The sequence below is a fragment of the Crocuta crocuta genome, unplaced genomic scaffold (assembly GCF_008692635.1).
Source record: "Crocuta crocuta isolate KB4526 unplaced genomic scaffold, BGI_CrCroc_1.0 scaffold209, whole genome shotgun sequence".
Lineage (NCBI taxonomy): Eukaryota > Metazoa > Chordata > Mammalia > Carnivora > Hyaenidae > Crocuta > Crocuta crocuta.
The window spans coordinates 1469708-1489757 of record NW_027551566.1 but is presented as its reverse complement, the minus strand read 5'-3'; the positions used below and the strand labels follow the sequence as shown (position 1 = coordinate 1489757).

Below are 20050 nucleotides of genomic sequence, written 5' to 3'. Positions count from 1 at the left end.
GACCCGCCTATGGAGCTCTCTGCTGTGGATCCTGTCTCCCTCTGTCCCTCCACCGCTCATGAGCGTGCGCTCTCTCTCAAAAATAAACATTTTTTAAAAATCAAGTGAAATGCTCCCACCCAGCGGTGCCCCCCACCCTCCCATTCTCTACCGAGGTAGGGGGTTGGTAGTCAGGACCGCTTCTCACTCGTCCCTTACAGGAGCTCCTTGCCTCGGGGAGGGTTAGGGTGTCTCTCATGGGAATTGTGAAGGGTGAGAGGAAAAGGANCAGACCTCCGCCCCGCCCCCTGTGCGGCTGCCCGCGCCCTGTTTACCCGCGGTGCATGGTGGGGCCGTCGCATCGGACAACCCGGCCACCAGACAGTCCCTTGGCGGTGCGGAGCGAGCGCGGCGGCGGCGGCATGCGCCCGGCCTCCGCATCCTCAGCGCCTCTGGCGAGCCCCGAATACTACGAGAGGCTGGGTCGCCTCCAGCACGGGCTGCGGGACAGGTACGGCCTACCCGGAACGGGGGCGGGGAGTGGGCCCAGCCGAGGGTTAGCTGGTGCCCTAACCCCTGTTCCTTGCCACTCCCCGGGCCGTGTTTTACGGGGCCGGAGTCCGCCCGCGACCCCTCCCCCCCCAAGTTCCTAATGGGGCCTGGAGGACAAAGTTTACCAAATACCGTGCCTCACTGCCTTTATTGGAGGTCTCCGCCAGAAGATGCGGCCGCATCACTGCATTTGCCCACAAGTGAGAGTGGGAGTTCTCCTGCCTGTCACTCTCAATCACGCCTTGTGAATTTCTCTATTTTCTCTTCTACACGCCTCCTCCCCTGTCTCTCTTCAAATTGTCATCCCACCCTGACAGCTACACTGCATCAATGATGACAGGTCCAGGAACGCCGGCGGGGAGTGTGTGTATGTGTGTGTGTGAAACATATGCTCTGTTTAAATGCAAGAGACATTTTGGAGAGGAACAAGGGCCGGCCAGATTTCCAGCAAAGAGGTGAAATTTAAAGTCCAGCTTCCAGAGGGTTCATGATACTTTGATTAAGACATGAAAGATGAGAGCCACTGAAAACAGCTAGATCTAAGAGCACAGAGAGAAAATTATAAAGCAATTTACTATAAATAACTGCATAAAAGATAAGTTGTTGGAACTATTATTTAGCTGCTAAATTAGTTGGAGTTGGAAATCTCATTAGTTGACAAGAAAGGAAATAGATATTTGGATCACTTGATAAACAAAGCGTTTAATGAATGTTAAAAGTTACAAAATCATTTCAGTGAAGAGGAGAGCTTTGTGTGTGACAATTCTAAAATGACAACAATAATTACATGTAAATGCGGGAGTAAGTGGTTATGAAAAGGAAATATATTCATCTTATCCTAGATTTAATTCTTGTCAAATATTTATAGAGCATCCACAACAGGCCTCCTTAATTGTCTTCACCATATTTTATCCCTCAGTCCTTTTCTATATCCTATTTTCTTTCTGACATTGCCACTCACCCACTCCAGGGACCTCCTCACCTCCAACTTAAAGAAAATCACTTCCTGCAGTGCCTTCCATGTGGAAAGTATTGATCAGCCCATTCCCTAATTTATGTGATCTTTATATTTTTATAACACTGTAGACTAGTGGCTTAAGTAAATTGCTCCCTGCTGAGCAGGAGAATTCCAGGAGGTGGAGGAAGGGCTTGCCAAATGTTTGTTGAGTGAATGGCAGAAATCCCAAAGTCAACCAGCCAGGGTCGAGCTGTTATGAATGTCTTGTATACAACATACAACACTGTAGCCTCACATTGTCACTAAATCATGACCATTTTTTAGTCAACCAGGAAAAGTGAAAAGTGTGATATCTCAAAGACAGTATTAAATGTCTGTACATACCTTATAATTAAAAGACAAGACACTGCTCTGCACATTAGTGCACCCAAAGTGTTTTTACAATAATAGCTCAGTTACCTCAGGCCTTTAGTTATTTGTATCTTTTAGCCCAATTTCTTTTTTTAAAGTTTGTTTATTTTTAAGAGAGAGAGAGCGTGTGCAGGGGAGGGGCAGAGAGAGGGAGACACAGAATCTGAAGCAGGCTCCAGGCTCTGAGCTGTCAGCATAGAAACTGGCATGAGGCTCAGATTCACAGACCGTGAGATCGTGACCTGAGCCAAAGTCCAGTGCTTAACCCATGAGCCACCCAGGTGCCCCAATTTCTAATTCTAAAATGATTCAAATGGCATTCTTTTCGAAGTAAGTTCATTGTGAGTTATCATTTTTGCTTCCATGCTAGGAACACCTGGCTGTTTATAGTCCTTATGGTATAATAACTGTGTAATGATTAGTACTCACTTTATGTTTAACACTTAATGTTTTAACTGTTAAGCAAGGTGAGGCTGTTGAAATTATATAAGGAATTCAAGTCAAATTTTATAGCCTATTCACAGTTCTGCATTTGGAGGTTCAAAAATTTTTTTAAGTCCGTACAAATCTGTTGCAGTGTGTATTCATCTTTCATTTGAAAAGTCCATAAGTATCTCCAATGCATAGTAAGCACAGAGGCAAATAACTTTGCGTAGAGAAAAACTGCAGTAGACATGTGGAAAGTTGGCTTCTAGTCTAGAAACAGTTGTGGAACCTTGAATAGTTTTTTCAGCTTCTCTGAACCTTAGTTCTTCACCAGAAATGAGGAGCGTTGAATTATATGTAAGGTAAGGTTATAGATTTTTTTTTTCTCTAGTAACAAACTTCATACTAAAAAAGTTGAAATGTGTAGTTTTGCAGGATGCCTGGATGGCTCAGTTGGTTAAGCATTTGACTTCAACTCGGGTCATGATCTTATAGTTTGTGGGTTCTAGCCCTGTATTAGGCTGTGTACTGACAGCTTTGAGCCTGGAGCCTGCTCCAGATTCTGTATCTCCCTCTCTCTCTGCCCCTCCCCAACTCATGCTTTCTTTCTCTCTCTCTCTCTTTCTCTCTCTCTCTCTTACTCTCTTTCTCTCTCTCAAAAATAAATAAACATTTAAAAAAGGAATCTGTAATTTTGCAAAGCAACAAGTAATGAATATCATTGTTTATATCCTATTTGACCATTTGAATGTAGTTGCTTTTTGTTTTGTTTAGTTTTGTTTTTTAAGCAATCTCAGTGACCACAAGGATTCTAAAACTTCAGAGTCCTTTTAAAAGCTGCATCCCGGGGCGCCTGGGTGGCTTAGTCGGTTAAGCGTCCGACTTTCGCTTAGGTCATGATCTCGCGGTTCGTGGGTTTGAGCCCCGCTGACTGCCCCCTCAGAGCCTGGAGCCTGTTTCAGCCTGTGCCTCCCTCTCTCTCTGACCCTCCCCTGCTCGCGCTGTCTCTCTCTGTCTCTCCTAGAAATAAATAAAAAAACATTAAAAAAATTAAAGAAAAAAAAAAAAGCTGCATCCCTGGGTCATCACAGCGCTTAATCAGTCCAGAAATTTCCTGGAGGTGGGAGAGAAAAAAACTTGCCCTTTCCTGGCCCTTTTAGAGCTGGGACATTGTGGTTTTTGCTGGTCTAATAACTGGGCCTTTCCCTTGTAAGTGGTGTATTTCTAGCCCAGATTGTCTCAGTTGTAGTCACACATAGATGATGTACTTATATAGTCTTAATATTTTCCTCTTTGTATATGGTGTTTTCTCTGCACTGTGGTGAAATCAATCATAGAATCTTAAAGAGCCTGCTGAAGTGACTTGTTACAGTGTGTGTAGTGCCACAAGCATGGTAGAAACATGTGAGTGGAATTGACTCTTATAATTATATAAAAACATCCCTTTAAAAGGCCCATTAACCAGCCCCAGTTCTTTCAATGCCAGTATTGATTCAGAGTGAGATATAATAGTCTAGAAATCGATTCTTAGATATTAGTTGAGTAAAGCTGAAGTTGGTGTTGAGGCAAAAACAGAATAATGAGTGGCTTAAAAGCAGAAAAGGGAACCATGTGGCTATGCTCTAAGGACCACCCAGTTGTGTTAACCTTTGAATGGTCCGGGGGCGCCTGGATGGCTCAGCTGGTTGAGCATCCGACTCTTGGTTTCTGCTCAGGTCATGACCTTATTGTTGTGGGCTCGAGTCTGCAACCTGCTTAGGATTCTCTCCCTCTGCCCCTCCCCCGATGTGTGAGCACGCTCTCTCTCTCTCTCTCTCTCTCTCACTCACTCAAAACAAAAACAAGAACGAAAAACAGGGCACCTGGGTGGCTCTGTGGTTAAACCTCCAACTCGATTTTGGCCTAGGTCGTGATTTCATGGTTCGTGGATTCAAGCCCCACATTGGGCTCCATGCTGACAGTGCAGAACCTGCTTGGGATCCTCTCTTTCCCCCTCTCTCTGCCCTCCCCTGCACGCTCACACACACTCTCTCTCTCTCTCTCTCTCTCTCCCAAAATAAATAAACATTAAAATAGCAACAACAATAAACCTTTGAATGGTCCAGGTGAGGGGTACAGGTGACTGAAACCATAAGCTATAGATATACATCCCAGGGCTGGTGTTTCAGATATTCTGAAATAAAGATTTAGTATGCAGGGATTGCAAGTGATCATCCCCATAAACCTTTCTCTGGCTTAAAAAAAATTTTTTTACATGTTTGTTTTTGACAGAGACAGAGCATGAGAGGGGGAGGAGCAGAGAGAGGGAGACACAGAATCTGAAGCAGGCTCCAGGCTCTGACCTATCAGCACAGAGCCTCACACAAACATGAGATCATGACCTGAGCCAAAGTCGGACACTTAACTGACTGAGCCACTCAGGCTTCCCTCTGTGGCTTTTTATTGGGGTAAAAATCTTATTTAAGTCTTAAATTTAAACTAGAAATGAAAGACAGCATTCAGGGGCGCCTGGGTGGCTTAGTCGGTTGAGCGTCCGACTTTCGCTTAGGTCATGATCTCACGGTTCGTGGGTTCGAGCCCCGCGTCGGGCTCTGTGCTGACTGCCAGCTCAGAGCCTGGAGCCTATTTCAGTCTGTGACTCCCTCTCTCTCTCTGACCCTCCCCTGCTCACGCTGTCTCTCTCTCTCTCTCCTAGAAATAAATAAAAATATTTAAAAAAAAAAAAAAGAAAGAAAGAAAAAGAAAGACAGCATTCAGAAGCTCTGCAATGTGGACAAGGAGGTTGGGAAAAGGGCCTGTGATTAAGAGTTGAGATTAGCATCATGTTGTCTGGAGTAGAAGGCTAGGCAGTGTTTTCAGTCTTTCACCGTATAAAGTGTTATAATAGAAAAGTATGTCTGTACTTTTCTGCAGATGTCTGTATGTACTAAAAACAGAGCAGGAACAAAAAAGTTTTATGTTCATGATTGAAAAGAACTTGCTGTGGGGCACCTGGGTGGCTCAGTCAGTTAAGCGGGCGACTTTGGCTCAGGTCATGATCTCACGGTTTGTGAGGTCAATCCCCACATCAGGTTCTGGGCTAACAGCTCAGAGCCTGGAGCCTGCTTCAGATTCTGTGTCGTTCTCTCTCTCTCTGCCCCTTCCCCACTCACGTTCTTTCTCTCTTTCTCTCAAAAATAAATAAATATTTTTTTAAAAAATGTAACAACAACAACAACAACAAAAAAGAACTTGCTGCATAGGAGGTGATAGATTTCCAAAAGGCTGTGGTCCTTTTTCACTAGAGGTCATAGATGAATTTTAAAAATTATTTTGATTTTCCCCTCTGGAAAACAGTATGGAGGTCCCTCAAAAAATTAACAATAGAACTCTCCTATGACCCAGCAATAGCACTGCTAGGAATTTACCCAAGGGATACAGGAGTGCTGATGCATAGGGGCACATGTACCCCAATGTTCATAGCAGCATTCTCAACAATAGCCAAAACATGGAAACAGCCTAAGTGTCCATCAACTGATGAATGGATTAAGGAGATGTGGTATATTTATACAATGGAATACTACATGGCAATGAGAAAGAATGAAATCTGGCCATTTGTAGCAAGATGGATGGAACTAGAGGGTGTTATGCTGAGCAAAATTACTCAGGCAGAGAAGGACAGATACCATATGTTTGCACACATAGGTGGATTAGGAGGAAGTTAACGGAGGATGATGCAGGAGAAGAAGGGGGAAAATAGTGGGAGAGAGGAAGAGAGACAAACCATGAGAGATTCTTGAATGCTGAGAACAAACCTAGGGCTGATGGGGGTTGGGGGAGGGGAAGGGGAGTGATGGGCATGGGGGAAGGCACTTGTTGGGATGACCACTGGGTGTTATATGTAAACCAACTTGACAATAAACTATTTAAGAATAAATAAATCATAAAAATTATTTTGATTTTTAATTTTTTTAACATTCATTTATTTTTGAGAGAGAGAGACAGAGAGAATCTGAAGCAGGCTCCATGCTCTGAGCTGGCAGCACAGAATCTGATGCGGGTCTTGAACTCATGAACTGTGAGATCATAACCTGTGCCAAAATCAGACCACCCAGGCGTCCCAAAATTATTTTGAATTAAATTCAAGCTTACAGAAAAGTTGCAAGTATAGGACAGAGACTTCTAGAATTCCTCTCACCCAGATTCCCTAACTCTTAACATTTCATTCCATTTTTTTTTCTATTTTTGTCTATCCGCCAACCTGTCTAAAATCATTAGTCTTTTCTGAACCATTTGAGAACTACCAATATGATGCCCCATTAATCCTAAAAATTAAGTGTCTATTTCCAAAAACAAGGATGTTCCCTTAATATGAATACCCTATAACTCTCCCAGTAAGGAAGTCAACACTGATTGATACCAGTACATGGACTCCAATCAAATTTCACCACCTATCCATTTTGCCAACTGTTGCAAGGCTGTGATTTTTCTTTACTGGTCCAGGCTCTCATCTGTGTACCCATGTTGCCATGTCTCTTTAGCTCCCTAGCTCCAGTCTGGAGCTATTCCTCAGTCATTCCCTATCTTGTGTTCTTGACAGCTTCATAGAGTACAGCTTTCATTCCAGAGGGTGATCCTCAAGTTGGGTCCATCTGATGGTTCCTTATGACCAGACTCTGATCACACTTTCTTGGCAGGAATAGCATCGAAGTGAAACACAACCTCAGGGGTACAAAGTTATAGATATACTTAGGGTCTGTCTTTGTAATTTAATGACAACTAGCTCACTACCCAGTCATTAATTCTATATGAACTAAGTATCCTATTGAACATGAAATCTTAGACGAGGAAAAAGCGACTAATAAAAATTTCTAACATGGAAGCAATTATACTTCTCTTCTGGGATGAGAAAGTAAAGATCTGTGTATAGCTACTACTTAAAAAAATGGTGTCTCTATGAATTTTTTCCTCATAATCTTTTTTAAAAAATTTTTAATGTTTTATTTATTTCTGAGAGAGAGCATGAGCAGGGGAGGGTCAGAGAGAGAGGCAGATACAGAATCTGAAGCAGGCTCCAGGCTCTGAGCTAGCTGTCAGCACAGAGCCCGACACGGGGCTTGAACCCACGATCCATGAGATCATGACCTGAGCCAAAGTCATATGCTCAACCGACTGAGCCACCCAGGTGACCCTTTTTCTTGTAATCTTTTTTTCCTTTTTAGACATGGGCACACCCCAGCTAAGGAATAGATTGAGTTCCCCAAGCCAAGATTCAGTATTTGGCTTTTGGACCCCATTTTCCCATTAACAGAATTTGGTTAAATGGTAGTTTCCATTCTAGATTATGCTGAGGAAGGAAATTTACTTATAATGCAACCAACAGAGTAGCTTTTGAGATTTTTTAAAAAGAGAAAATATATCTGAAGGAAAATGGAAACTAATAATTAAGAGCTCCAAAATGGAACATGGGCTCAGCCCCTTTCCCTTAACAGACCACCTGAGGTTACCTTCTGTTGGATACCTTGTCTGTGATTCACAGTCGTGTGTGTGTGTGTGTGTGTGTGTTTGTGTGTGATTTCTCTTTTGGCCTTTAGTTAATATTAGTTTAGATTAGTAATTTGGCTTCAGTTGAAGCTGGTACTTTGGTGGTAGAACAGAACCCCCTGTGGTTAAACCCCCCAAGGGCTCTTTCTGGGATTGGGATGGCTGTTCAGCATCCATAGTCCTGTTCAGCAGCTTTACCCTATCGCCCCTTGGCTTTGGCTATTGCCACTTCCTCTGCTGCCCAGTTTCCCTTCCCTCTTACCAGGCTTGGGCATACAGGTGTGCAGGGTAAGGTTTGTCTTCTAGCTTACTGCCAGCAGTCACCTGAACAGCACAGGCTAAGAAGTCTTTAGTGGGAGTAGCTCCAGGGAATGGTAGTGACAAATCAAGATGTTACAAAGATATAAAAAGACATTTCTCCAAATTCGAAGTAATCATGTTAGGGGACTTGATCTTTCTTAAAGATGAATGGGGTTGGGTCTACTTTTCAGAGACTTGGCTCTGCCTGAGTCTGGTTGGGAGCAGAGCAGGCCCCCAACCTTCAGTCCAAGGTGGATTTGTGGAAGTACGGTGTCTTGACCTGGCAGCACACCGATCATTCATTTGCCACTGTCCAGAGAAATCTGACCGTGTGGTATTTTACATATTTATGTTGCTTATTGTCTGTCCTTCCCTCTAGAATGTCAGCAGAGGCCTTGGTTAGCTTGTTCACCATGTTAGTCTTCAGGACTAGAACAGTGCCTGGCTCATCCTGGCACTCAAGAAATACTTGCTGAATGAACGAACCTGCCTTCCAGTCTTTTCTTAGTGCATTTCCCCCATTTACTTGAAAATCTTGATCTTTTTGCTTCATATTGGTGCCATTTTGCTTTTTAGACTTCCATGGTGACTACCAAATGTTTTTGTGACTTGAGTTTTAAACAGCTGTCATTTTCTGCTTCCTAGAGAGCCCAGAGATGCATTCTCACAAAGGATAATTTCAAAAGAGATCATGTTCTAAATCTAGCTGCCTATTACTTAACAGTGTAATTTATTCATAAAGTGTTTTCTTTCTCTTTTACAGTGAAAAAAAGAGACTGGACCTGGAAAAGAAACTTTATGAATATAATCAGTCTGATGTATGCAGGTAGGATGTGACAGTGGGAACAGTTTTTCAACCAGTTGGCATATGTTAATAATAATGTAACCCTAATGTATGTTACAGATACCATAATTGCAGTACTTTTACTCTTATATCTAATGTATAATCATTTCAAGTAAACACTGAAATTTAATATAATCGCTATCAAATGTGGGAATAAATTTGGTTAAAATTTGTGTAAAATAAAAGTGATTTTATTTTCAGTTTGGTATTTGTGGTATTTCAGGAATCTATTTTGCTTAACTATCTGAGGAATAAGATGCATCATAGTCTTTCTCTTTTTTATCACAAGTTAAACACTTTGAGCCCGTGTAATGATTAAGGCATAATGACTATAGCTGACCTTTCAACAAACTGTTGAAGGCAAGGTTATGTGATGTCTCATTTATTCATGGATATTTGACAATGCCTGTGAAAATTCTTATGAACAATGGATAATATACATGTCATCCTTTCCAGGTTACTCTAATGTGAAGAGCCAACTTTTAATATTTTTAATTCTATTTTATGGAAATTGAACTTCATCCTTAAGCCAAATGTGGTTACCTCCAATAGTATTCATATGAAAATTTTCTGGCTATGATAACATTAATTTTACGATTTAGTCACATCATAAAATGAGTGAGAAATGAAAACACCTCATCCAGAAGAGAGATAAGACTTTAAAACCAAATCACCCATCAAGTCCATTTATTTCCTCATATGCAAAATTATTCTTTGGTTTTAGGATTTAGTGTACTTCCAGGGATACCAGTCACAGTGAACAGTGATATGCCCCCAGTAGTCCTAGAAGAGACAAGAAGCCAGTGAAATAGTATAAGGAATAGCAGAGTCATGGATACCATGACCTCAGAAGTGGGCCCTAGTCTGAGAGCATCTGTGGCAGCTGCCATTTTTCTAGCCTGCAGCTAAGCGGGCAGCTGATAGAGTGTAGACTTTCCCTGCAGCCTGTTTGGGGGTGCCTTCCTGTCATAATGGTGATGGGAGTGGGGAGGTGAGAGGAGACTGGACTTCTAGCAAGCCATCAGTTTGCTGAGTTTGTTCCCCTCTTGTTTCCTGGAAGACAGAGGGTATGATTTGCTAAAAATATCCTTCTTTTCACCGCCTGACAGGATAAAATCCAAACTGTCTGACATGACTGTTTCAACCTGGTTTCCCCCTGAGAAGTCTGAGACAAGGGTTTATTTTAAAGATAGTTTATTTTAGGAAGTGGTCACATAAAACTCGTGAGCAAGGCTTGGAAGCTGGTCACTGCTGTGGGCACCTGAGGCTCCATCCTTCCGGACCTTCAGAAGAGCCATGTAGATTTCCTCTCTGCTCCTCACAAGTGTTCACTCAAGGGAAGGAGGAGGGGGGGCGTTTATGTATTGATAACTCCACAATGGACAAGGCTACCCAGGGAGGTGTTAGCTCCTTCTCAGATCCATGCTGCAAATTCAGAGGAGCAGTCCTGGAAAAGCAAGATACCAGGTGCTACCATGGCTGGGAGAGGAAAAGCTGGGCCAGAAGGATGTGAGGAGAGCCTGAGAAGTATCCGGAAGAGAAGTATCCCTCTGAGGAGGGCAGACCCTCCGTTATCTGCCCCTGGCTCATTTTCATCATCACCCTCTTTCACTAGCCTCCACTAACATGTTACAAAGAATCTTAAGTGTCTGAAGCATGATGAGGACTGTCATAGTCTCATGTAAGCAGATAGGTTTTGTTGCCAGGGACCTTTGTTCAGTCTGAGCCCCACCACCAATTAGCCATGTGCCGTTGGGACAATTACTTCAACATTCTTTACCTACATTCCTTTATCTGTCAAATGGGGTTAATGGTAGAACAGAGCCTTAAAGCAGTGTCTGACCCTGTGTAAGAGTTAATAATTTATTACTTGTTACTATTTTTATCAGTATTACTGTTATTCTTCTTAATTATTGCCTTTAAGCTTTCCAACATGTTGTTTCTCCTGCTTCAGTGTTTCTCCTTGTCTTCTCACCCTTGCTTTCCCCAGTTTTGGGTTAATTCTCACCCATCCTTCACGTCTAAGCTAAAAATTAATTTCTCTTGGAAAGGCCTTCCTGACCCCTTCAACTGAGTCACATTGCCCAGTCTGTAGGAGTCCCTGGCAGTTTCCCTCTTAGCATTTATCATACTGCATTGGACTCATCTAATTTTTTGTTTTCCCTGTTGACTAGCTAGGTGGCTTTCCTATCCACAGTGCTGAATATATAAATGACTGCATGGATGAGCAGATGACTGAAGTGGTGAGCTTTGAAGGTTAATGTGGGGCAGGAACAAAACTAGACTTTGGGTGGAGAAGGCATGGTTACTATTGTACCTACTCCAGCTGGACTCTGGCCACCACCAGCAGCTTCACCAGTGCCTGCATGTGAAAGACAGTATGTTAGGTTCCAACTCCATTATTGTCACTTAGTGTCAAAAGTGGCAGACGTGGGCAGCAATAAAACCAGTCTTAAGGTTTTTTTTTCCCCAGAAGGAAAAATGGGGACAGCCAACCAAGGTCAAAGCACAGAATTATTAGCACAATAAAGAATTTCTTGAAAATTTTTGGCCTAGGTGTAGAGGTTTAAGTTCTGTTGCTGATTAATTTTTAATATCTGCAGCATCTTTGCAAATCTGTTTTTGAGGGTGAACTTTTTTGTGATTTTCATCTTAGTTTTGCTTGATAGCAGAACATGAAAACTGTGAGCACTGAGTAATGTATAGAATTGTTGAATCCACTAAGTCCTTCTCTGCCTGACTTATTTCGCTCAGCATAACACCCTCAAGGTCCATCCATGTTGCTACACATGGCCAGATTGCATTCTTTCTCATTGCCATGCAGTATTCCATTGTATAGAAAAACCACATCTTCTGGATCCATTCGTCAGTTGATGGACACTTAGGCTCTTTCCATGTTTTGGCTATTGTTGAGAGTGCTGCACTTAATGGAGGACCATGGGAGAGAAGAAGGGGGAAAAATAGTGGGGAGAGGGAGGGAGGCAAACCATGAGAGACTCTTAAATACTGAGAACAAACTGAGGAATGATGGGGGTGGGGCAGAGGGGAAGGGGGGGATGGGCATGGAGGAGGGCACTTGTGGGGATGAGCACTGGGTGTTATATGGAAACCAACTTGATAATAAACTATTTAAAAAAAAAAAGAATTGTTGAATCAGTATATTATACTCCTGAAACTAATATTACACAGTGTGTTAACTATACTTGAATTAAAATTAAAAACTTAATTTAAAATGTTGAATTATTTTATTGAACTAACAGTAGAAATGCTTCACATCAGGTATTCGTGATGTAAAACTTGTGAAGAAGAAAGAGCTAGAATGAGCAGTGTTGGTTCTGTGGGAAGAGTGGGCTGCACAACTTGAGCCATTCAGAGTGCTTCTTCATTTAGTTGTTCATTCATTCATTCATTCACTCATTCATTTTTTGAGAGAAAGTATGCTGGAGTAGGGGAGAGGGGCAGAGGGAGACAGAGAGAGAATCTTAATCAGCCTCCACACCAGGGTGGAGCCTGACATGGGATTCAATCTCACGACCCCAGGATCATGACCTGAGTCAAAATCAAGGGTTGGACGCTCAACAAACTGAGCCACCCAGGTGCCCCAATGTGTGCCTTTTGTTTTACACTTTGGATGAGAGTCTCTAAAGGTATTTTTCAAAATCTGAGTAGAACCACAGTCCATATATTATCATAAAATATGTTTTAAATATAGTAGGTTGTTGCAATTCCTAATAAAAAATTTAATATTATATAAATGAGAGCTTTTTGGGTATTTTAAATTTCAGAATTTCTCAATGTTTATGGATTGTGGTTTATAGTTTGATTCTATTTCCATATGAGTAGGTGGTTTTGAAATTGTCTGCATGAAAAGAATGCTAATGCTATTCACCCTACCATGGCCACATAGCCACCGCTCTTGAAACCACATTTAATTTGAGAAAGAAATCCATATAAGTCTTTATTGTGTGAATGTTATAATGTAGTCTTGTATACATTTCTCAGGAGAGTTATGCCTGGATGTGATACTCAGTGATGTTGCACTAATTTCTTCTCTCTAAAAATGCGTGTACATTTTGCCCTTTAGCTTTTGGTGTTTAGGTAAAGTATCTCAGAATACATTGTCTTATTAACAGTTTTGTTTAAGAGAATTCTCTTCCTTTGATTTGTCAGTGTCTAACTGCATTGTTTACAAATCTCTTTTTATTTTTCTAGAGTGAAGCTGAAGTATGTGAAGCTGAAAAGATACCTGAAGGAAATATGCGAATCAGAAAAGAAGGCTCGTACTCGAAACCAAGAATATTTAAAGCAGTTTGAGCGTGTCCAAGCTCATGTTGGACACTTTACTACAAATACAAAGAGGCTTCAGGAACTGAAGGTAACATCTTGTTTTGTACTATTTCTCTCTCTCTCTCTCTCTCTCTCTCTCTCTCTCTCGCTAAAACTGGAAGTAACGAGCCCTAAATTTCAGATCAGTGGCAGTCATTAATGTTCAGTTGTTCATCCATAAGATTAATTGCTCATTTGCTCTATGATTTACCATGTGGTCAAATTTTGATCAGGGAACTTGAAATTGCATTTTCTCAGATTCAACTTTATTTGAGGAATTAATTGAATATCTGTCTTTTATTCTACTGCAGAAATAATTGTAACATGCATGGGCACTAGTCACTAGCTGGCACAGCACCTGACACATGGTATTTTTTGGCCTCATGACTGAATTTGAGCAACATTAGGGTTCTCTCTAGAGACCACCTCCTCCTTTACTTTTTTGTTATTAAAAAAAAATTTTTTTTTGTTTTATTTATTTTTGAGACAGAGAGAGAGCATGAGTGGGGGAGGGGCAGAGAGAGAGGGAGAAACAGAATCTGAAGCAGGCTCCAGGCTCTGAGCTGTCAGCCCAGAGCCAGATGCGGAGCTCAAACCCATGAACCATGAGATGATGACATGAGTGGAAGTCGGACACTCAACTGACAGAGCCACCCAGGCGCCCCTACCTCCTCCTTTACAGGGTTTTTTCTCTGGGGTCTGGGCTCCTCTGTTCCCATCAGGCAGTGTTTTGGGAGAGAATGAGGGTAGGGTAGAACTGGCCCCACGGATTTGGACTTCATACTCCTCATCTGTGTGATTTAGAACAATTGCTCTCTGCAACCTTCTGATTCTGGCATCCCTTTCCTCCAAGGTGCTGGGCCACCTACTGCTCCATAGAGTATGCCCAGTGTGGAGGGCTAGGCCTTTTTTCTCTCACCATTGGTGCTGGCCAAGGGTTGTTGCTTAAGTTAACCCAACCAAATACTGGTTACAGGAGAAGTTGACTTTAGTTACTTCCCTCTCTTTTTTTCTCTAGCAGTTTTCCCTCACCCCAAGCCTTTATTTCAAGTACACAGAAAAATGAAAAGAATTTTTATAATGAACATTCATGCAGTGGTCTGAATGTTTGTGTCCTGAAATTCATATCTTGAAATCCTAACCCCCAAATGTGATGGTATTTATACCTGGGGACTTTGAGAGGGACTTATGTCATGAAGGTGGAGCTTTCAGGGATGAGATTAGTGCCTTCTAAAAGAGGCTCTGGAGTGCTTCTATGGGGTGAGGATGCAGTGAAAAGGTGCTGGCTCTGAATGAGGAAGAAGGCCTTCACCAGAAGGTGACCACATCAGCACCTTGATCTTGGACTTTCCAGCCTCCAGAACTGTGAGCAATACATTTCTGATGTTTATAAGCCACCTAGTCAGGAATGTTTTCTTATAGCCACCTGAATGGACTAACAACTCACATAGTCTGTATCCAGATGCAGTAGTTGTAAATATTTTGCCATATTTGTTTTGTGTGTGTGTGTGTGTACATTTTTTCCTCAGCTGTTTGAAGTATGCTGTGGACACCATGACATTTCTCCCCTAAGTACTTAAGTGTGCATCTCCTAAGAACACAGTCTCCTACATAATCATACTACCATTATCACACACAAGAAAAGTAATAATGATTTCATAATACCACTTAATGTCTACCTGATATTTAAATTTCCCCAGTTCCTCCCAAAATTTTCTTTATTTTTCCAGACTAGGAAGCAACTAGGGTTCACATTAGATTTGCTATTGTGGTTTTTTGGTTTCTAAATCTAATTTAGCATCCTACCACTCTTGCTTTTTTTTTTTTCATGACACTGGCTTTTTGAAGAAGGCAATCTAGTTGCCTATACAATGACTTACATTCAGAATTTGACTGGTTATTTCTTTGAGGTATCATTTAACTGGAAATGTGGATTAGACCACTCCCCAGTAGAATTTCCTGTAGTGATAGAAATGTTCCTTATCTATACTGGTGCTAATGCAGTAACCACTAGCCACACATGACTACTGAGCACTTAAAATGTGGCTTGTGACACTAAGGACTGAATTTTTAATTTTGTTAATTTTGATTAGTTAAATTTAATAGTCAGAGCTGAAGTTACATATGCCCTACTGCATCCCATCAGGAGGCTTATGAGTCATATCAAGTGGTCTGACCTGAGTGAGGTTGAGTTTGATGCATTGTTTAAGATGGCAAGCTCTAGAGCTCTCTTATAAGGTACCTTTATTCCCTTTGCAACTGAGCAAATAATCTATTGAGTGATAGTTTGACATCTTGGGAATATCTTATTTCTCAATAGCCTTTTACTTAGTGGTTTTAGGATCCATTAGTGATACTTGAATCAGTATAGTGGAGGTTTTGGAATGGGGATTTTCTAATTTGATTTTCCTCTTTATTAGCTTGAATTCTTAAAGAAGAATTAATTGAATTCTTAAAGAAGAGCTTTTTTTTTTCTTTTCTTTTCTTTCCTCTCTCTTTTTTTAAGTATCACTATGGACTTAGGAATTTGTACTTAGTGTATTATCAATTACTATAATTATTCTTTTTGTTGTTCATATTTCCCCAAATTTTTCTTGGGAGTGTCTCTTCAAATTGGCTTCTGTGTCCTTTTGAACTGACCTCATTAATCCTGAGCCTTCTTTGCTTTGGGGCACAACGTGTTCCAGGTTTACTTTATCTGCCCCTGCCTCAGACATGGAATTAGCTTCTTTTCCAGGGAGTTGTGGTTCCTTCTGGTTGGAAAGGGTATTTAGAAACCAAGATCTGGAGGTCAGATGTGCTCAAACAATAGCAAGTTTTAGCTACAGCACTATGGGTATTTTTTTTCCCTTAGTATTCAAGTAGAATACTTAACATTCAAAAAATAATTGTTATTGTCAACATTGTAAATCTCTTTGCTGTTCAGAGATTCCACAGAGAAAATAAAAGTGGTGGACAAAGCAGGGAATTTTGCCTTCCCAACAGAAAAAAGGAAATAATAGAAGACTTCCTTTTATTTTCACACAAATGTCTTTTTACTTAATTATTGATTTCATGATATAGCCAAATGTGAGAGGGAGGAATTTGAAAGGGAGAATCATGTTTTGTAAATAATTTTATATTGAGAGCATTTGAATTTTGGATAAAGAATGCCTNCTACACATGGCCAGATTTCATTGTTTCTCATTGCCATGTAGTATTCCATGGTATAGATAAACCACATCTTCTTGATCCATTCATCTGTTGATGGACACTTAGGCTTAAAGAATGCCTTTTGAAAACAGTCTGTGATGGCACAGAAGAGCAGATCATGTAGCTACCATTGGGAAAGATGGGAGCTCCATTGGAAGCCACCCTGAATCCAAAGCTAAATGCAGGAAGCGATCTTTGAAACTCCAACAAGTGATATCACTTACCTCAGGAAGCTGTACAGTAAGCAATGTTTCAGACCAGGGAATATCTGCCCTGCTGTCTTCCCATTCCATTCCTCCTCTTCCTTTTGTCCTGGAAAGCTGGAATCTGCCTGAATCAGGTATCAGATCTTCACCTCCACTGGCTGACCGCATGTAAGTCTTAGGAAAAAGGTGTTCTGAGGGAGTGTATTGCCCGAATACCCCAAAATGCCAGGGGTATTTCCCCTTGAATAGAATATAGTTGATGCAAATGAACTAATAATTTGTAGAGTTCCAGAAAGTGAAACAAAATGAGGCAGTGTGTGAGACGTGGGGATTTGGCCCAAATTAAGTGAATTTCTCCCTCTTTGTAAGACTGTAAGACTATTTATTATATAATGTTAAAATTTTTTTAAATGGGATAAGGGCTGGGGCGCCTGGGTGGCTCAGTCAGTTAAATGTCCGACTTCGGCTCAGGTCATGATCTCACGGTTCGTGGGTTCAAACCCCGCATCAGGCTCTGTGCTGACAGCTCGGAGCCTGGAGCCTGCTTCAGATTCTGTGTCTCCCTCTCTTTCTGACCCTCCCCTGCTCACGCTGTCTCTCTCTCTCTCTCTCTCTCTCACTCAGAAATAAATAAAATATTAAAAAAAAAAATTAATGGGATAAAGGCTAAAGAAAAACCCCTTTAAACTAATTTTACAAATTACACTTTTATTACAAATTACTTTACAAATTAAAAATTACTTTATTTGGGGGCCTATGATACTTTTCAGGGCTTTTAAAGCATATTGATCTGTCAGGTCATTTTGAAGACAAGGTGTTATGGCTATATTGCTACCTGTCAGATAGATAAAGAGGCAGACTAAACTCAGTTCAAGAATGTAAATATTAGTAGTACTGTGAAGATTGTGTCCTTCTCTCCGCTTCCTACCTCCACTCCCCTCCCTGTGTTAGTGCTATTGTAGAAGGGCCCCAGATGGGCCTTAGAGCAGTTATTTGGGTACCCTTTGTGCTTATCTCAGGTTGGATTCTCCTGAAGTAGACCCTGAGACAAGGATTCAAATATAAGTGGTTCATCTGGGAAGTGCAGGGGATGTCAGGAGGCAAGTAGGGGGGTGAAACAGGGAAGAGCAGATAGCTGGAAAATGGTGTATTATTAAGCCAACTACCATAGTGGGCATCTGAAACTTAACCCCACAGGGAACCCCTGGCAGATGGTTCAGAGCATTTGAAATATGCAGACATGGCTCCTGAGCACCCTGAAGGCTGCTGGGGGAAGACATAGAGGGGAGGGGAAATCAACCATGGGCTTCTTAGGCACAGAGACAGGGATGCTGAGACTTAGGAGCACCCAAAAGGGCCCCGGGGACATGGGTGGAGCATGGCATCTGTTTCAGCTTTCCCCATCAAGTGACAGTCATGAGGCTGGCATGTTAGCCCATTCAGGGAGAGTCCCCATCTGATTATATCTCTCATCTGCCTGAAGTCCTTGAGTGCTTGCTCAGCCTTTCAGGATAAAGCCCAGATGTTGGTGTCTCCTGCATACCACCCTGCACCTCAGCCTTATGACCCCTAACACACACATGTCCTTTCTCACTTCTCTCTCACACAAATACACAGATGTGTGCACATTTTTTCTTCCCTACTTGCCCCCCTTTACCTCCTTTCTTTATCCCCAGCTCTGCCTCCCATCTCTGCTCACTCTTTCCCCATGCTCTGCTCTCCCCACCCATCTCCTCCATAGCTCCCATCTCTTATGCAACATTCTCTCCATTCCCATGTCTTCCCACCATCTCTTTCCATCTTTTGTCTTCCAATCATGTGCATATTCTCTCTCTTACATACTCATATACTCACTAGTATGCATTCACCGAGTTTTAAACATGCTGACCACTGTATTTTCTTGAAACTGCCATATTATCTCGTATCTTCTTGAACTAGAAGGCCTCTCTCTCTCTCTGTCCTGCCTTAGGTCTGTGCCATAATTATCTCAGTAAGCACTTCCTTAGTAGTGTTGTCAGGGTTTACATGTCTGTTTTTCCACCTCACTGTGGGCTCCTCATCTTATTATTTCAGTGCTGTCAGTATCTGGCCCACGGTGTGGCACATAATAAGTGTTCAGTTAGCTTTGAGGAACACCTTCCTATTCTTTCAGCACTCAATAAGCATTGGGACTCCCCCCTTTAATGAGAATTAATTCTTCTGCATTTTTCAACTTGTTCTCTTATGGAACATGAACAGCTATGTGAGAGCTAACGTGGTATTGGTTCTATCCTGTGTTGTACCTTCCCAAGAGCATTTCCGTTTAATAGCAGAGGCACTTTGAAGATATAATGTCATTATTTAAAGATGTGATTCTTGTTGAAAATTCAGTCATTAGGGTATACGTGCCTACTAGAGATAAAATTTGAAGAGAACAAATCTTCGAGCCCTCATTCAATTCCTATTGAGCCTTGTGATAGCCATTCTGGGCAGGGCAGGACCTTCAGGCTCCTGGAGGGCAGTCTGTAGCTCATCCCACTTTTTATCAACCAGAGTGTCTTCTTGTTAATGTGTATTAGTTGAATACAAATAAGTGTTCCTCCATACCTTTTTGTAAAAACTCAGCATCTAAAAAGGAGACCAGCGGGGCACCTGGGTGGCTCAGTTGGTTAAGTGTCTGACTTTGGCCTAGGCCATGATCTCACAGTTCGTGAGTTCAAGCCCGACACTGGGCTCTCTGCTCTCAGCCCAGAGCCTGGAGCCTGCTTCGGATCCTCTGTCTCCCTCTCTCTCTGCCCCACCCCTCACTCTCTCTAAAATATAAATAAACATTTAAAAAATAATAAAAGGAAACCTATATCCTGGAAAAAATAGGAGAAAAGACTGAATTGTAGTCTTGAGGGCCAACTCAAACCATTTATGTAAACTCTCTGTACCCATTTTTTCAACTCTAACATGAGGAGGCTGGGCCAGCAGATCTTAAATGTCTGTTCAGTTCTGTAACCAAGAATTTTTATATAGTCCAAGAGACCACTGAAAGAAGGAAGCCTGTTTAAAAAAAAAAAGGTAGTAGTGGCACTTTAAGGCAAATGGTAATGTAATGAGGGGAATTTGAAGGAGTATAAGTGGGCATACAGAAGAAAGGAAAGAAAGAATGGAAAATGAGATGTGTCATGAGCATGGAAAGATATCCCAGAGACCTGAAAGATATCCCAGGACCTCCACCTCCTCTTCTGACACCAGATCATTATCAACAGATTTCATCAATTGAGCTGAGATGAAATTGTTTGTGCACAGTGAGGAAATGGATAGAAAGGTTCTCCTAAATTTAGGTGAACAGCATCAAGCCATAAA

At 41.7% G+C, this 20050-nt stretch overlaps 1 protein-coding gene across 1 annotated transcript in view; it reads left to right on the top strand.

The window, feature by feature from the left end:
- The first annotated feature begins 323 nt into the window (after positions 1-323).
- KIZ (kizuna centrosomal protein) overlaps positions 324-20050 on the top strand; it is a 126102-nt gene continuing 106375 nt past the window's right edge. Inside the window, 3 exon segments of the mRNA XM_077750154.1 lie at positions 324-490; positions 8913-8975; positions 13206-13368. Of these exon segments, the coding sequence (XP_077606280.1) occupies positions 324-490; positions 8913-8975; positions 13206-13368 (393 nt within the window).